The sequence below is a fragment of the Perognathus longimembris genome, chromosome 7, assembly GCF_023159225.1.
Source record: "Perognathus longimembris pacificus isolate PPM17 chromosome 7, ASM2315922v1, whole genome shotgun sequence".
NCBI classification, from domain to species: Eukaryota; Metazoa; Chordata; class Mammalia; order Rodentia; family Heteromyidae; genus Perognathus; species Perognathus longimembris.
In genome coordinates this window covers 38,351,446-38,368,472 of record NC_063167.1, presented here as the reverse complement: position 1 = coordinate 38,368,472, position 17,027 = coordinate 38,351,446, and the positions used below count along the sequence as shown (strand labels likewise).

Genomic DNA, 17,027 nt, shown 5'->3' with positions numbered 1-17,027 from the left:
CACAATCCATACACTGAAACCCTAGCTCCATTGTGATAGTATTTGAAGATTAGATCAGGAAGTTTGAGATCTTACACACAGAACTAATGTCCTCACTGAAGACATCCCAAACAACTCCCTCACCCCTTCTGTCATGCAAGGACACAGGAAAAGGCATGTTCTGTGAACCCAGAAGTGAGCTCTCACCAGACCCTGAATCTGCCAGTACTTTGACCTTGTATTTCCCCGCCTCCTTCAAGCTATGGAAAATAAGTGTTTGTCATTTAAGCTACCCAGGATGGGCCATTTGTTTCTGAACCTCAGACTGAATGAAAACGGGTGGCTACATTGACTTAATTCAAGCAATTGCTTTTCCTCAAGGCAACCATTATACTTTAGTGCATGGGAAGTTCTTTAAGTATTCTCCTCATGTTTCCCATAGAATATGTAAATGACATTTATTCAAAGCTTGAGGTTTAATAGAATGAATAATTCTTACTGCTTTAGGAAGGGCTTCTTAAAGCAAAATTTAATTTTTCCTTTGAGACTGGTACCACTGCTTTGATTTGTACTTAGGCCACAGCGATTTTATCCACCATTACCCAACATCAATGCAAGTTGAAACACAATAAAAAATACAACTTATGTCCTTGTATTATTATGAAAATTATTTTGAACTTATCTTTGTCTGCAAGTTCAAAATGAATTCCTTCATAATACCAAGATATTATTCACTCTTTTCATTGTGTTTTTATTTGCATTATGGTCTGCAGACCATACTTGAAGGAACCCTGATCTACAAAATGATGTTAGACCATAATACTATAGCTTTCCTGTCCTTTTAAAGAAAACATCAATGCCCAGCTGTCAAACTTCCTTTCCACCTCATTCCTATCACCACTTTGGATATTCCTCACTCGCTCATTTGCTCCTGTCCCTTCTCTAACTTCCATGATTACATCCTGGAACTTCTCTGCAGCAGCTCTTCTCCCAAATCACTAATTCATGAGTCACCTATGTCTAGTTCCTGGGGGTTCCACAACCTCTTTGAATTTTTCATCTTCTTTACTCAAGGATTCCCATGGCCCTTGCCCTCCAACTTGTCTAAGGCCACTTCTAGCTTAATCCCACAGCTTCCTTATTTTCAACAACACCCCTCTAATGTACATTTTTTCCTTTACAGCCAGTTATAATTCTATGGAGGGCACCTTTAAAAAAAATCTTACCTTGATGTGTGTCCTCTATCCCACCTATCTGTAAAGTCCAGTCCTGAATGAATCCAACTATCCACTTCTTTACCTGGGCTTCCTCCTGGCTATCTCTGTCTTATCCTAAGTAGTAATTCGCTAGCAAAGTATTTCCTAATATCAGGTTTGGTTAGACAGCTCTCCTCATTTGATCTGGTCAAGTTTTGCACGCCATCTCAACACTCAATTATCACACTTGCAATATTGGTATACTTTCTCTTTCTTCCACCACATTCTAATGTCTTATGGGTGCATGTTCGGTTCATGTATTTGTGCCTTAAGTCCTCCCACCTATCCTGGGTAGACAGATGATAAGTGCTCAGTAAACATTTGTGTAAGGAAAAGAGAATGAAGGGGAGGGTGAAAATAAAACTAATTACTGGACAGTGGTGTGGTTGAGAGATTTGCTTGAACCAATTCTTGGAATTTGATTAATCTAGAAATCTAATTGGCTCAATGTTTATCCTGTACAACATTTTTCTGACAGACTATACTAATAATGAAAGTATGAAGTGCAGAGACATGGAAAAATGGAGACAGAGTATGAAGAAAAAGCAAAGAGCATAAGGGTTTGGAAACAGAGAGGACATGTGTTTGTTCTGAACTTCACTATAGAATTATCAAGGTAATGTCATTATGAACCAAAAGAAACTACATTATGATGTCAAAATCAAAGGAAAGAGTATTAATGGATGGAGGCAAAAGCCTATACAGAGAAGTGATGTGTTGTTGTCATTTTAAAAGCTTTATGACATGATGTCTAGACAGAGCCCCTCACGGCAATGTGATCATATCACTGTGGCCAGAGTACAGAGGTACCCACAGACCATTCATTACAGGGCTCCAGCCTTCAGATGATTATAAAAGTAATAGATTTTCATTAAAGAATACCCAACAATGATAATAAGAGAAAAAAATCAAAAAAATTCCTTTTACTCCAACCACTATGAATATTTGTGTTATATTTTCCCATCTTTTATTTTATAGTAAAGTTGAGGTCATGCTGAGAATAACATTTTACATCTTGACTTTTTCCCCTTAAGAGTAGAGCAGAAATGTAAAGGATAATAACTGCACATTGTTCTACTTTCCCCCAAATAAACTCTATGCTAAGTTATTTATATTTTAAAGCTCTTGACACATAAGTGGCTATCCAAAGGAATTCTACCAAGTTTTAAATGACCTCATTACTATGGTTGGTACAATTCACACCTCAGCTTCATATTTTGAAGATTTAGTCTCCAGGGTAGCAGAACACGAAAGGTAGCACCTACTGAAGATAATTACATCACAGGGGCACAACTCTCTGGAAGGGAGTACTGTTGGTTTCTCAGAGTGGATTGGGCCTGGTAAAGGTAAACTAACTACTGAAACAATGGGTTGTTACAGAAAGAGAGAGCCTGGCCCTATCCCATACTCTTGCTTCCTGTGTTGCCTTGTTCTCTTCCTCACATGCTCCTACTATGGTGCCATCTGCAGAGTTATAATCAGGACCCTCACCAGAGTCAAGAAGAACTTGTTACCACCCTACTCTTGAACACCAGAAGAATGAGTCAAATAAGCTTCTTTTCTTGATAAAGTACCCAACCTTAGATATTTATTGGGTGGAGCTAGTCAAAGTGGACTAATACACATCACGTATGTGTGTGTGTGTGCACGCGCGTGTACACACACACACACACGCATGCCCCAATAGGGCTTAAATTCAAGGCCTGGATGATGTCCCTTAGATCTTTTTGCTCAAGGCTGGTGCTCTACCACGTTAGTTTACCACACTTAAATAACATTGATATGTCTATGGACTAGAAAATCATTATATATAAAATATATATTATATATATATATAATTTTATTTTTTGTCAGTTGTAAGGATTGAATTCATTTAGAGCCTGGGCACTGTCCCTGAAATCTTATGCTCAAGGCTAGCATTCTACCATTTTGAGCTGCACCATGACTTCTGGTTTTTCTAGTGGTTAATTAGAGATCAAAGTCTCATGGACTTTCCAGTAGGGGCTGGCTTTAAACTTCAGTCCTCACAGCTCAGCCTCCTGAGTAGCTAGGATTACAGGTGTGAGCCACCAGTACCCAGTCATGACAAATATTTTTAAGGCATCTTCAAGATAACAAGAATCTACTCAGGTAACTGGGCATTTAATATAGAGTTCTTAGATTGAGAAGCATTTGTTCTAGGCTTTAGTTTGCTTCTAACTTACTGTGAAACTATGAGAAAGTTGCTGTAACTGTCTGGCTTTTAGTTTTTTCATCTGCAGAAAGAGCATAGCCCAAACATTTACTGCAAAATTACTCAGTGTGTTCTATGGAGTACTAGTTCTCAAAATGTGCACTCAGGTGTGAGTAGAAGAGAGAAAAATGGACAGAGCTTTTTCAATAAGCTGTCTGCAATGTTCCATTCGTGGAGATTTAAGATGCCTTGTAATGTATTCATATCCCTCTGGAGTTCTGCATTTTACTTTGCTTACCCAAGCATTTCTCCAATATTTTTTAACAAAGGTAATTTCTTTTTCATGAAACATTTGTAAGACTGTACAGTTGATGCAACACTGATGTAACAGAAAAGTGTGTGTGTGTGTGTGTGTGTGTGTGTGTGTGTGCGTGCACACACGCAGGGGTGCGTGCCTGCCAGTACTGGGACTTGAACTCAGAGCATTCCACTATCACTTGGTTTTTTTGCATAAGGATAGTGCTCTACCACTTGAGCCACATCTTTGTTTCTGGTTTTTTGGTAGTTAATTGACTTTTTCACAGAGTTTTCTGCCCAAGCTGACTTTAAACTATGATCTCAGATCTCAGCCTATTGAGGTTGCTAGGATTACAGGCACAAGCTGCCAGTGCCAAGCAACAGAGAATTTTAAAGTCCATGAAACATGCCTTTGAATCTAGTTTGTGCCATTTAGTTTTTTCTTATAGCTGAAAAGCAGAAACAATAGCTTGGGGGCTAGTCTGAGCATAGTGAGATCCTGAAGGCAAAGCCTATCCAGAGCCTAGCATGCCTATAGGTTCCTTATCCTCTCAACCATACACATGACCACCAGAGCCCTTCATCTCCATCAAACTGTCCTCTGTGGTAAGGTATGGATACTGAGTCTAACAGGTGCCACCTTGACCATGGTGGATAGAGAACTGGGTTTAACTGGTGCCATCTTGTCTTCATGGTGGAGGAAGGTGAAGTCCCAACCCCCAGGTGATGGGAGTGCCTGAATTCCTAGAAGCAGGGATGGGGATGTGTACTGTAGATTACTGGGCCTATCAATTCTGTGCTTTGAACCTGTGCAACTCAAGTTTCCTGTGACCCTGCCCTAGGACCCTGACTCTATTTAGGCTCAGACCAGCTCAGGGCCGTTATGCCATGCCTTGTGTTCCCATGTCTCCTGTCTCCTGGCTCTCGGCCATGGTGTCCCATTTCATCTCTCCATTGGAGTTGATCTGGTTTGTTGATATTGCTTTTCTGCTCTTTCTTTCTTCTCATGCCCTCATGGCTCAGTTTTCTGACAGCATTATTTGCGGAACTGCAGGTCTTTGTGACAGGAGTGCACCTGCAGTCACTGACTTTCCAATAAAGACTCCCAATTCGACCTCTCAAAATGTGGCTGTAACTCCTCTGTACCCCACCTTGACAATAAAATTACATTAAAAAAAAATGTGGCTTCGGTGTTTTTCCCGACTCAGTTCCCTTACAACAGTGGAAAACTGTGGATGGGTAAGAAATTCCTCATATACCATTAAATGTAGATTGGCATGTTAGCTAAAGGGCTCAAAACCTAGAGTCAAACATGCAACTTGCAAGGCAAATACTTGACTGTAGATTCTGATTAGCTCTGCAACTTAGAAAATAAAATAATTGATGAGCTACCGATCCTAGGCCAATAGGTCAGAAAGCTGCTCTCTGATTATTACCAGGGGGACGGCCTAATAAATTGGTTCAGCTTATATTTAAAGCTGATTGTCACTAATTATAGAATCTTGATCCAGTCCTATTCAACTATGTGGAAGCTGCATCAAGTAGAAGGTATCTTTTTTTTTTTTTTTTTGGCCAGTCCTGGGCCTTGGACTCAGGGCCTGAGCACTGTCCCTGGCTTCTTCCCGCTCAAGGCTAGCACTCTGCCACTTGAGCCACAGCGCCACTTCTGGCCGTTTTCTGTATATGTGGTGCTGGGGAATCGAACCTAGGGCCTCATGTATCCGAGGCAGGCACTCTTGCCACTAGGCTATATCCCCAGCCCAGAAGGTATCTTTTAATAGTTTGTTTTATTATATTTTTTATTTGTATTATCATTATGTAGTTATATGAAAAAGTTGCCATTTAGCAAAGCAGTTAGTGAATAGAAGATATCCTGATCAATGTCACTCCTTTCAACATTCTAACCCATCCCTCCTCTACCCATTGCCTCACTCACCCTTCTTAATTTTGTGAAATATACATTGGATTCGTGACCGAATTGTTCCCCACTTCTCTTCATTCATCCCTCTCCTCCTTGGTTACACCTTACCCTTTTCGAGTACTCACTTCCTGATGTTTTATTTTGCTTAACGCTGATTTGTCCTTTTATGGAATTGAGCTATTTGAGTTCTCCCTAGAACCTATCATATTTCAGTTAATACATTTTAATATACTTGCATACCACCTAAAGTATTTTTACTTATAAGTTAATAAGCTTCCACATATAAGGGAAAACATAGACCCTTTGTTTTCTGGGCCTGACTTATTCACTTAACATAATTTTTCCAGGTCTTTCCATTTCTTTACAAATGGTACAATATCATTCTTTCTAATCATTGAATAAAATAAGTAGAGGTATTTTAAACTTGATTTTTTAAGAGTACAGTCTTCAGCAATCTTCTTTTTTGATGGTGTTCTCTGGATTCATTTCACTTGCCCTCTGTTAGACAATATTTCCTTTATAAAAAAATTTCTTCTCGGGGCTGGGACTATGGCCTAGTGGCAAGAGTGTTTGCCTCGTATACATGAAGCCCTGGGTTCGATTCCTCAGCACCACATATATAGAAAAGGCCAGAAGAGGCGCTGTGGTTCAAGTGGCAGAGTGCTATCCTTGAGCAAAAAGAAGCCAGGGACAGTGCTCAGACTCTGTGTCCCTAGTCCCAGGACTGGCAAAAGAAAACAAACAACAACAAAAAGAACTTTCTTCTTCGAAACTTCTTCAATAATGTACCTCCTTGCTCTCTTCCTATCTCGGACCACTTCTCCTTAAACACTGAAATTCCTCAGGGGTAAGTATTGCATCTCTTCTCTTTGTGCTTTTCTCACCTTTACTGAGGCAAGATTCATTCCATTGTGCTCAGCTTTCTTAAATTTAGATCTCCACCCTGGACTACTCCTCTATAACCCTGCTGTGTGTACCCAATTGCCCCATTGTATATCTCTACCAGTTGCCCCTGGATCAGGGAACGCTTAATGATTGATTCCACGTTTAAACTCTTAATTTTCTCCTTCATCCAGCTCTCTTCCCAATTTTCCCAACATCATTAGGGAAGCCACCATAGCAATCAGTTGCTCAAGTCAGCTACCTAGCTATGTAGGTTTCTTTAATGTGTCTCCCTTTCCCTCACTTTCATATCCCATGCTTTGGAAATTTCTGTGAATTTTACATCAACTTGCATCGCACTGGATGCATGAGGGTAGGGATATTATCTGTTTGCTTTACTACCTATCCCCTCGTATATCTACAACATTGAGTAATTAGATGAATGTATAAGGAATCCCACAAAAGTATCCTCTGTAAACCAAATAGAATTCCTTAGTGAGTTCTAATTCCAAAGATGCACTGTCTTAAGTATGTGTATAAAACTATCTCTGCCACAGGCTGTTAATCGTACCCCACTCATCCAGCCAAACCCTCCCAATTCTGTTTATTCTCTCTAGAGAGCTTTATGACCTGCCTGACTTGGGTCATCTAGCACACCAGGCTTCTGGCTCTTGAGTCATACTGGTATTCTGGCAGAGAGAGATTATGGTTATGTGTACTTCAGCTCTGAGTACAGTACCCCACATGCAGTGAAATCTCAATAACAAAATTTTGCAGGAGGATATTTTCTTGTTAAAATTGCACAATAACCCCATAGATGCATAAAACAGATCCATGAGGAGAAAAATATGACTTACTGTGGGTTGTTAATAGTAAAACCAAGATTCAATAAAAAGCTCTTTGACCCTAAAGACTTTGCATCATTCTAGCACTCCACGATGTAGTATGTGATGAATTTCCAACCCAAAGAGAATTAGAGTAAAGGGAATTAATTTTCTAAAGACATACTGTGTGTGAAGCTCTCAGGCCTCACAGATGCATACTACCATATACTCTCACTAACACATTTTGCCCAATCTCTTGAACAGTGCCCTTCTTGATCTCTGCCTTCTGAGTAACTGGGACTACAGGTGTGTGACACCCCTGTGGCCAAAATTATCGGTTTTTGAAGGCACATGGAATAGTCACTAAGACTACATTCTTAGTTATAAACAAACCTCAATGAGTTAAAAGACCAGAAAAAACTTAAAACTTCTTAGCTATGCATAACAAAAAGTATTATTTCTAAAATAAACATTTTATATTATGTGCATTTTTATGAAATATGTAATAGAAAACCATTGATTTTACAGCTAACAATTATAATTGCCTTCCATCATCAGGGCTTTAAAATGTTTTCCTCAAACAACCCCATATTTTTATTAAGTCATTGTAATAAGCAAGCGTTAAACATGAGACTACAAAAATAAATGTGCACCATTAAAAGTGTAAATATGTATGATCTGTTTTCTTCCATGTCAGGGCTCATAGGGAATTTTATCTTTGGAGGGTAAAAAAGTGTTATTTCTAAAAAAAGAAAGAAAAACTTCAAAATCTGTAATTTATCAAGAAGACCCTTGCCAATTGGCACATTATAAATGTCTTCTGTCTGATTATTGTCAAGCATCCAAGCAAATGAAATACCAACAGATAACAATAAAAAATCACACACTATCATTGGCAAGTGCTTTCACTGAATGCTTCCTAACTGCCGGGCATTGTTCTAGGCACTTTTCCTGCATTTAATTCTTGCTCTTCCTTCCCTCTCATTTTGTAAATGAGGAAACTGAAGCTCAGAAAAGTTAAATAAGTTGCCTGAGATCACAGAACTAGGAAATACCAGTGCCAGAACAAACGTGGTAGAAACATTCCACCATGTAGTTTCCATTTTTCAAAACCAGACACACTGGCAGTAGACAAGAAAACGGCTTGATTTCCTTCTGCGGCGTTTTGTACATTATTTAATTGGTTCCCTTCTGCCTTGACTTGAAATTTGCCTCTTCACTGGTCTGTCTTGTTTGATAAGTTCATCAAACATCAGGACTCTTTGTTCATTTTCAGAAAGGATTACAATGATAAGCGTTTATAATTAAGACTATGTCAGCAGAGATTTCCTTTACCACAGCTCTCTTGCCTTTATTTCCTAATTATTAGAGATGAATTTTCTGATTTTTTTAAACTTGTATTTGTTTTAGATACAAGTTGCCAATTAACTGCTTATAAAAATGTTCCCCCTTAAGAATTGTTACTTAAGAGAACTCTCTTTGACACTGACATTTAAAAAGCAATAATGATTCAAAACTGAATCATTGAATAAGAATTTGAATAAAATAACTGTTTAAAACCATCAATATTTAAGAGACACAAACTACTTAAAAGTTATCCCAAAGAGCAAATAAGGGGCTGTTCAAGCAATACAAAATAGCTTAGGTTAAGATACAAACAAAAGGGAGAAAGATGGCGCCGAGACAATAGGGAGGCACCCCGACTCGCACCAACTGAATAGCGAGCTGGGAACTCCAACACCCAACACTCCACCAAGAACCCAGCAAAACCAGCATCCAGAAGCAGTGGAGAAACGCAGGAAAACAAAAAGGAGCAAAAAAGAAGAACCGAAAACCTACACGGAGCCGGAGATTAATCGGGGCACCCTCCCCCCACCAGCCGGCCCTGGCCCAAACAGGGTCAGGCTGGGAAAGGGAAACCCGGCGATCGGCAGACAGGTTGCCAGGAGCGCAGAATCCATATAGCGGGAGACCCCACGGACACAAAGCAGGGTGCGGACCAAGACACACCCAGCAGCGACGAGAAGTTCGGGTCCACACCGGATTCGGACAAGGGAACCCAGCGCGGCAGAAAGAGGGAACGGGGGAGCCACCACGACACTTCGCCAACCCCTGAAGGGCCAACGGCGGTGCGGGACACACACACAAAGCAGCAAAAGTGAGTCCCCCATAATCCCTTCCCCCAACGGGAGACCCAAGCCCGACAAAGACGATATATCTCCCTCCCTCCCCCTCCCCACTCCCGTGGGAACAAAGATTCCCCAAATCAGGCGGGAAGCTCCCAGCAGGCACTGGGAAGCCAGTCTAGCAGGGGAAGGGCGGAACAGCCCCAAGCCCCCAAAGGTTCCTGAACTGGCAGAACCGGCCCCGTCCCCTTCCCAACAGGGGCCGGGGACGGCCGGCAGGGCAAGCCCCACCCGAGGCGCCTAGACCTTGCGGACTCTTACAACTAAAATCACAGGCGCTGGTGGGCAATACCAGCCCAGCAGGGTCACCTGAGCCTGATCTCGTTCCCCCTCCTCGAAGCGGAGGCGAGGTCTGAGGGTGCCAAGCCACACCCGGACAGTCGATCCCACTGGGCCCCACACATACTGCTTCCCCCCCCCAACGGACTCGCGGGAGGGCGCAAGCACAACCCAACAACCCAGGGCTCGCTCTGGGAGGCAGACCCCACTTAAGTGCCTGTTGTAGGGGACTCACAGTGCACAGGAGGGCGGGGCCCCGGCGAAAGCGCCCGCTCTGATAGGCGTGCCCTGCACTGGTGGGCGGGGCCACAGCGACAGCACCTGCTGACGCAGACACGCCTACACAGAAGGGAGGGAAGATCTACACAGACTTCCAGATGCGCAAATCACAAAGAAACATAACTCAGTTCATCAAAGGACAAGCCAACTCGCCAGCTCCAAAAAGCAGCACGACTGGAGAGGAGATGGAGAATAAAAAAGCAAATGAGGACATGTTAACAGGAATGATCGAAACCGTCAGAAATGAAATCAGAAAACAATTCCAGGAGTTTAGAGCGGAAATCTGGAAGGACACCCAGGAAGCCAAGAAAGAAATGGAAGCAAAACTGGATACAATGCAAGCCTCGTTTAAAGAAATGGAAGCAAAAATGGATACAATGCAAGCCGCCTTTAAAGAAAATCTCCACACCCTGAGAATTGAAATGCATGAAAAAATAGATTTAAAATACAACTCTTTAAAGGAAGAAATTTCCACGATCAGAGCTGATATGACAACCATGAATAGCTCTCTGACATCCATAAACTCCGCAATTGAAACCATAACACAAAGAGTGGACCATATGGAATCCAGAATCTCTCGCCTGGACGATGAAGCAGCTGACAACAACCAGAAAATGACCACACTCCAAGAAAAGGTGAAGCTTCAGGGAAGATTACTCCAGGAACTAATGGACAAAGACAAGAGATATAATCTGCGTATAATTGGAATAGAAGAAGGAGCCGAATATCAGAGCAGAGGGCTTAATCATGTTCTCAATAAAGTTATTGCAGAAAACTTCCCCAATCTCACAGGGGACCCCATCCAGGTAACCGAAGCCTATAGGACACCTGGCAGGCCAGACCCCAGGAAAACCACCCCAAGGCACATAATATTCAAGACTACAGACCTCAAGATTAAAGAGCAAATTCTGAATTCAGCCAAAGCGAAGAAGGAAACTTTTTTCAATGGGAAGAGGATTCGAATAACATCCGACTTATCCACACAAACTTACCAAGCTCGAAGTGAGTGGAAGAACACCATCCAAGTACTTCAGAATAACAATTTACAACCTCGGATCAAATATCCAGCGAAACTGGAGTTCACATTCGAAGGGAGAACCAGATCTTTCCACACCAAAGAGGAGCTAAAGGAGTATGTGAATAAAAAACCAGCCCTACAGCGAATATTAAGAGGGGAAGCCCACCCAACAGAGATCGTAAAAGACACACAGACAGATTCAGAAAGAAACTTCAATAGCCAAAGTCCAGCAGAAACACAAGCTCACTAAAGACAAGAAGAAAAAAAAAAACAACAGGAAAAAACAGCCCAACAAGAAAATGGAAGGAGAAAAAACACCCTTATCCTTGATCTCTTTAAATATAAATGGCTTAAACTCCCCGATCAAGAGGAGCAGACTGGCAGAATGGATCCGCAAGCAAAAAGTTGACATCTGTTGTCTACAAGAGACCCACCTTACAGCAAGGGACAAAAACAGGCTTCGAATGAAAGGATGGAGCAAGATCTACCAAGCAAATGCACCCACCAAAACGGCAGGTGTAGCCATCCTGATCTCAGACAAGCTGGATTTCTCTTTAAAGTCCACTCAAAAAGACAAAGAAGGACACTACATATTGATACAAGGAAAAATCCAGAATCAAGACATCACGGTGATAAATGTATACTCACCGAACAAAAGAGGCCCGACATATGTCAAGCAAATTCTCACAGAATTACAGAGCAAGATAGATGCAAACACAATCATAGTGGGTGACTTTAATACTCCTCTCTCTCCAAGAGACAGATCCAACACCCAGAGGATTAGTAAGGGAGCTGAGGACCTAAATAACACCATTGCCCAAATGGATCTAACAGACCTATATAGAACCTTCCACCCTACAGAGACCCAATACACCTTCTTTTCAGCAGCCCATGGATCATATTCCAAAATAGACCACGTCATAGCCCACACAAAGAACCTCAGCAAATACAAAAGAATTGACATCATCCCATGTATTATATCTGATCACAGTGGATTAAAGGTAACCCTCAACAACAAAGGATACCACAGAGCCTATACACACTCTTGGAGGCTAAACCCCACGCTGCTATCCAACACTTGGGCCACAGATCAAATTAAAGATGAAATCAACGAATTCATAAGCCACAATGACAAAGAAAACACATCACAAAGAAACCTATGGGACACAGCTAAGGCAGTACTGAGGGGCAAGATCATTGCACTCAGTACCCACATTAAAAGAATGGAAGCAGAGCAGGTGAATACCCTCACGATGAAACTAAAACAACTGGAGAAACAAGAAATGACAGAATCTAAAACGACTAGGAGGGGAGAGATTACAAAGATTAAAGAAGAGATAAATCTGATTGAAAATAGAAAGACCATTCAACAAATAAATAAGACTAAAAGCTGGTTCTTTGAGAAAATAAACAAAATTGACAGACCCCTTGCAAGACTCACAAAAAAAAGAAGAGAAGAGACTCATATTCGTAAAATCAGGGACTCCACAGGAAAAATTACAACAAATACACACGATATTCAAACAATCATAAGGAGCTATTTCCAAAACCTCTACTCAACAAAAAACAATAATTTTACAGAAATGGATCAATTCTTAGAGAAGTACAAACTGCCCAAACTGAACCAAGAAGAAATAAATCAACTAAATAAACCAATAACTTACGGTGAGATACAGGAGGTAATCAAGAACCTCCCTACTAAGAAAAGCCCAGGCCCAGATGGATTCACCAATGAATTCTACAAAACCTTTAGTGAGGAGCTAATTCCAATACTCCTCAAACTCTTCCGCGAAATAGAAACGGAGGGAAAAATCCCGAACTCATTCTACGAAGCTAATATCATACTCATCCCCAAACCAGGCAAAGATCCAACAAAAAAAGAGAACTACAGACCAATATCACTAATGAACACAGATGCAAAGCTCCTCAATAAAATATTAGCTAACAGGATCCAGAAAGTGATCAAGAATATCATACATCATGACCAAGTAGGCTTCATCCCTCAGTCACAAGGATGGTTCAACATCCGTAAATCAATCAATGTAATTCACCACATAAACAGAACTAAAATCAAGAATCACATTGTTATCTCAGTCGATGCCCAAAAAGCCTTTGACAAAATACAACATCCATACCTATTAAAAGCTTTGGAGAGAACAGGAATAGATGGAACATTCCTCAAAACAATAAAAGCCATATACAACAGACCAACTGCTAATATCATATTAAATGGAGAGAAACTTAAATCATTCCCCCTAAACACAGGAACAAGACAAGGATGCCCACTCTCCCCACTTCTGTTCAACATAGTACTGGAATCCCTAGCCATAGCAATAAGGCAAGAGGAGGACATCAAAGGGATCCACATCGGCAAGGAAGAAATCAAGTTATCCCTATTCGCAGACGACATGATCTTATATCTCAAGGACCCAAAAAACTCAGTACCCAAACTCCTACATCTAATAAACCAATTTGGCAAAGTAGCAGGATACAAAATCAATCCACAAAAGTCAGCAGCTTTTCTGTACACCAGCAATAGACAAACAGAAAAGGAAATTATGGAAACGATTCCATTTACAGTAGCCAAAAAAAGAATAAAGTACCTAGGGATCAACTTAACCAAGGACCTGACGGACCTATTCAATGAAAACTACAAAAATCTAATAAGGGAAATCAAAGAAGACACAAGGAGATGGAAAGACCTCCCATGCTCATGGGTAGGCAGAATCAATATAGTGAAAATGGCCATACTGCCCAAATTGTTATACAAATTCAATGCAATACCTATCAAAATCCCAGCCACATTCTTCACTGAAATAGAGAAACCAATCCATAAATTCATATGGAACAGCAAAAAACCTAGAATAGCCAAAGCAATTCTAGGCAAAAAACATAGTGCAGGAGGTATCACCATACCAGACTTCAAGCTCTACTACAAGGCCATCATAACAAAAACAGCATGGTATTGGTATAAAAACAGATCGGAAGACCAGTGGATTAGAATTGAAGACCCAGAAATAAAACCGCACTCTTACAGCCAACTGATATTCGACAAAGGAGCTAAAGACATACAATGGAATAAACATAGCCTCTTCAACTACTGGTGCTGGGAGAACTGGGCAGCCATATGCAGAAAACTCAAAGTAGACCCAAGCCTATCACCATGCACCAAGATCAACTCAAAATGGATCAAGGACCTCAACATCAGACCTGAATCCTTGAAACTACTGAAGGACAGAGTAGGAAAGACACTAGAACTTATAGGCACAGGAAGGAACTTCCTGAATAGAGTCCCAGGCGCACAACAAATAGGGGAAAGACTCAACAAATGGGACTACTACAAATTAAAAAGTTTCTGCACAGCTAAGGTCATAGCCACCAAAATAGAAAGACAGCCAACGATATGGGAAAGGATATTTACCAGCACAGCAACAGACAAAGGCCTGATATCTGTCATCTACAGAGAACTCAAAAAACTAAGCCCCTCCAAGCCCAATAAACCTATTAGGAAATGGGCAAAAGAGCTAAAGAGAGACTTCACAAGAGAAGATATAAAAATGGCAAAGAAACACATGAGGAAATGCTCAACATCCCTGCTAGTAAAGGAAATGCAAATAAAAACAACCCTGAGATACCACCTCACCCCAGTTAGAATGGCCTATACTCTGAACTCAGGAAACAACAAATGCTGGAGGGGCTGTGGGGAAAGAGGAACCCTTCTCCATTGTTGGTGGGAGTGCAAATTAGTACAGCCACTTTGGAGAACAGTATGGAGGTTTCTCAAAAAGCTCAATATAGACCTACCCTATGACCCAGCCATACCACTCCTAGGCATCTATCCTAAACAGCAAAACCCAAGATATCAAAAGGACATTTGTACTTCCATGTTTATCGCAGCACAATTCACAATAGCCAAAATTTGGAAACAACCCAGATGCCCCTCCACAGATGAATGGATCCAAAAAATATGGTACTTATACACAATGGAATACTACATAGCGATTAGGAATGGTGAAATATTGTTATTTGCAGGGAAATGGTCAGAACTCGAACAAATAATGTTGAGTGAGACAAGCCTAGAACACAGAAAACAAAGGGGCATGATCTCCCTGATATATGACTGTTAACAAAGGGAGATGGAGAGACAGTAGAGACCAAGTCTGTGAACACTGTATATGTGCTTGATACATTGTATACTGCATATGGGTCTACCTGACCTAGACAAGGGATGGGAAAACAGGTTGTAAGATATCACAAGAAATGTACACAATGCCCTACTATGTAACTGCACCCTCTTTGCACAGCACCTTGTAAAAAAAAAAATTTATGTTCAATTGATAATAAAAAAAAAAAAAAAAAAAAAAAAAAAGATACAAACAAAATGAAGATAGGGGGAAATATCAAGGTAACGGAATGGGTAGCATGTAATTTATAAATGAATATATCATCTCTTGTCGATTACCCCGATGCAAAAAGTAAACTCATTTTTTTTTTTTTTTTTTTTGGCCAGTCCTGGGCCTTGGACTCAGGGCCTGAGCACTGTCCCTGGCTTCTTCCCGCTCAAGGCTGCGCACTCCGCCACCTGAGCCACAGCGCCGCTTCTGTCCGTTTTCTGTATATGTGGTGCTGGGGAATCGAACCTAGGGCCTCGTGTATCCGAGGCAGGCACTCTTGCCACTAGGCTATATCCCCAGCCCCAGTAAACTCATTTTTAAACAGAGTCTCTAATGTCTCTTGTCTTTCCCAAAATAATTCTGCATACATTATTTAATTTTGTCCTCTCCAACCACTATGAAGTAGTATTCTTAGGATTCTTTGTAGATAGTAGGGTAAAGGTTAAATGTCTAACATCACTTAAGAGAACTACTATTAATAAGTGCCTACATTGTGCTGAGTCCATTTATATCAAGTATCATATTTCATCTTCTTTGGAAGGCCCAGCGTGAGTCAAATTTTACAGACAGGAAACTGAGAATTAAAGAGGTTAATTTATTCCAGATTACCCCCACACACACCCCTGCCACTCATACAGTAGCCAGTCAGTTCCTCTCTGTATGGCCTTTTCCTGGCAAAGGATTACTGGCAATGAGTCTACATTACATCCTAACATAGCCTATTACAAACAAAAAGGGGTCTTATCCAGTGATTGCTAGTTTTCAGAGACAAATGGCCCACTTACCGGTTCGCTTTCTCTTGTGCAGTTACCCCAGGCTGTCCAGTCATCAAAGGCAAGATGAAGAAGGCAACAGCAAACATCTCATCTGGAAGCCAGACTCTTACATTCACTGGAAGGAATAAAACTATCTATTTAGGGAATTGGAGTAAAAAGTGTCTAAAGGCTGGAGCCTGTAATATCTATGGAACATTCAAAACAAAAAGAACTCTCTCAATTCTCATTCAGGTGAGATTAACTAGTAACCAAAGTATTGATTAGCCAAATACTTTAATCATAGCCCAAATAGCAAAGGCCACTGTCCTGTAGACTTTGTTAATATCAATATCAATGTGGTTAGGGAAAGATGGTACTTAACTAGCACCAATTTAGCAATGAGACTAAATTTGTAGAAAGGCTACAGCCAAACCAAGATACAGCTGCAGAATCCTGGTCTCCTTGACTGGCTCTTGGAAATTCTGAGGTCAGCTTAGTTGTCAAGAGTAAAATATGTCTGGTATCCATCCAGATATAAGCAGCCAGGAAAATGTAGAAAATGCTCACATTTCAATGGAGATTTTACTTTCTATTGCAAAATACCTGAAGCCTGAGAAATACATGTCAGTCACTGGATCTTTAACTTAAACACACTGGGTGTTATTATGACTGTTACAAACGTAATCTCCAAGAATGATTCGAGTCAAACAATAGACACAAAAATAAAGAATTGTCTCAGCAAGGCAAAATTTACTTTTGCAGAAGGATGTGCCATCAGCCAAAA

General features: G+C 40.9%; 1 protein-coding gene across 1 annotated transcript in view; it reads right to left on the bottom strand.

Annotated features, from left to right (window-relative positions):
* Positions 1-16,350, bottom strand: part of C8a (complement C8 alpha chain) — a 59,989-nt gene extending 43,639 nt beyond the window's left edge. The window contains exon 1 of the mRNA XM_048349921.1: positions 16,274-16,350. Within this exon, the coding sequence (XP_048205878.1) occupies positions 16,274-16,350 (77 nt within the window). The remainder of the gene's footprint in view (positions 1-16,273) is intronic.
* Positions 16,351-17,027: the final 677 nt, after the last annotated feature.